At 46.3% G+C, this 1,007-nt stretch overlaps 1 protein-coding gene across 1 annotated transcript in view; it reads left to right on the top strand.

The window, feature by feature from the left end:
• Nucleotides 1-1,002, top strand: part of LOC119588712 (thioredoxin domain-containing protein 5-like) — a gene marked incomplete at both ends in the record, with an annotated part of 6,576 nt that extends 5,574 nt beyond the window's left edge. Inside the window, 1 exon segment of the mRNA XM_037937352.1 lies at nucleotides 877-1,002. Within this exon segment, the coding sequence (XP_037793280.1) occupies nucleotides 877-1,002 (126 nt within the window).
• Between the last annotated feature and the right edge of the window lie 5 nt (nucleotides 1,003-1,007).

Below are 1,007 nucleotides of genomic sequence, written 5' to 3'. Positions count from 1 at the left end.
GTCATCCATTCCATTGGTATGGACTGTAGAGAGTATGGTGATGCGTGTTGTGGTCCATCCATTGCAACGCCTGTCTTGCTGCTGCAGCAGTCAACATCACCCATCCTTCTCATTTGAGGTCCTTGGGCATGAACTTCATTCATGTTCAGCCAGGTTGTGCCCACCAAATTTGTCCTGCCTGCCTGCAGCAGAAAGAGTTGGCAACCTGGCATCCCTTCCTAAGTAAGATTCCATCAACTGCAGCACCACTCTCGTGGATAAGGGTAATTGCTATGGTCCGGCCTGGTGTACACCTGGCAGCATTAAGCATACCTGGCTGCTGGGCTGGTGCAGGCAGAAAGCTTATAGACCTTCAGCCCAAATGCAGCACTCTTGCTCAGGTTGAAGGTTTTGAAAGCTAGTCACTGACCATGTAACTTCCACAACAATGTCTATGGTGATGTCCCTCATGCATGAAGTGCAAGAGGAACAAGTCATTGAAGGTGGCATGAGCTTCCACATTGTCCTCCAGGACAAAGGTTTGACCAGTTGAATACTATCTGTCTGCACGACCTTGGCAACTAGGTCACACTGCAACATGAGATAGGTCGACCAGTAGTCATGGAAACCGGGACGTGGCTGTAGGCCCATCACAAAGCCTGAATGCAAACCTCCTCTTCACGCGAGGAGGTAACAGGAAAATGAGCAACGGTTGCAGGATAGAAATTGTAAATATAATGGGTCTTCCCAAATATAATTTTGAGTAACTTGCAATTGAGCAGTGAATTAAAGCAAATGGTACAGTGAAAGTAAACCTCAAGTATCTTTTAATTCTCATACCTAGTAAGCTGTATACACAATCTATGATTTCTATTTTGAATTCCACTTATTTCCCAGGTGCGGACACTGCAAGCGAATGGCCCCTACTTATGAAGAACTGGGTCGCAAGTTTGTGGGTCATGATAAGGTCAAAATTGCTAAGGTTGACTGTACACAGGAAGTTAACAGAGGACTGTGTAGCCACAGGG

Source organism: Penaeus monodon, chromosome 24, assembly GCF_015228065.2.
Source record: "Penaeus monodon isolate SGIC_2016 chromosome 24, NSTDA_Pmon_1, whole genome shotgun sequence".
Lineage (NCBI taxonomy): Eukaryota > Metazoa > Arthropoda > Malacostraca > Decapoda > Penaeidae > Penaeus > Penaeus monodon.
The sequence above is the reverse complement of the archived record's forward strand: the minus strand, read 5'-3'. Positions and strand labels throughout refer to the sequence as shown.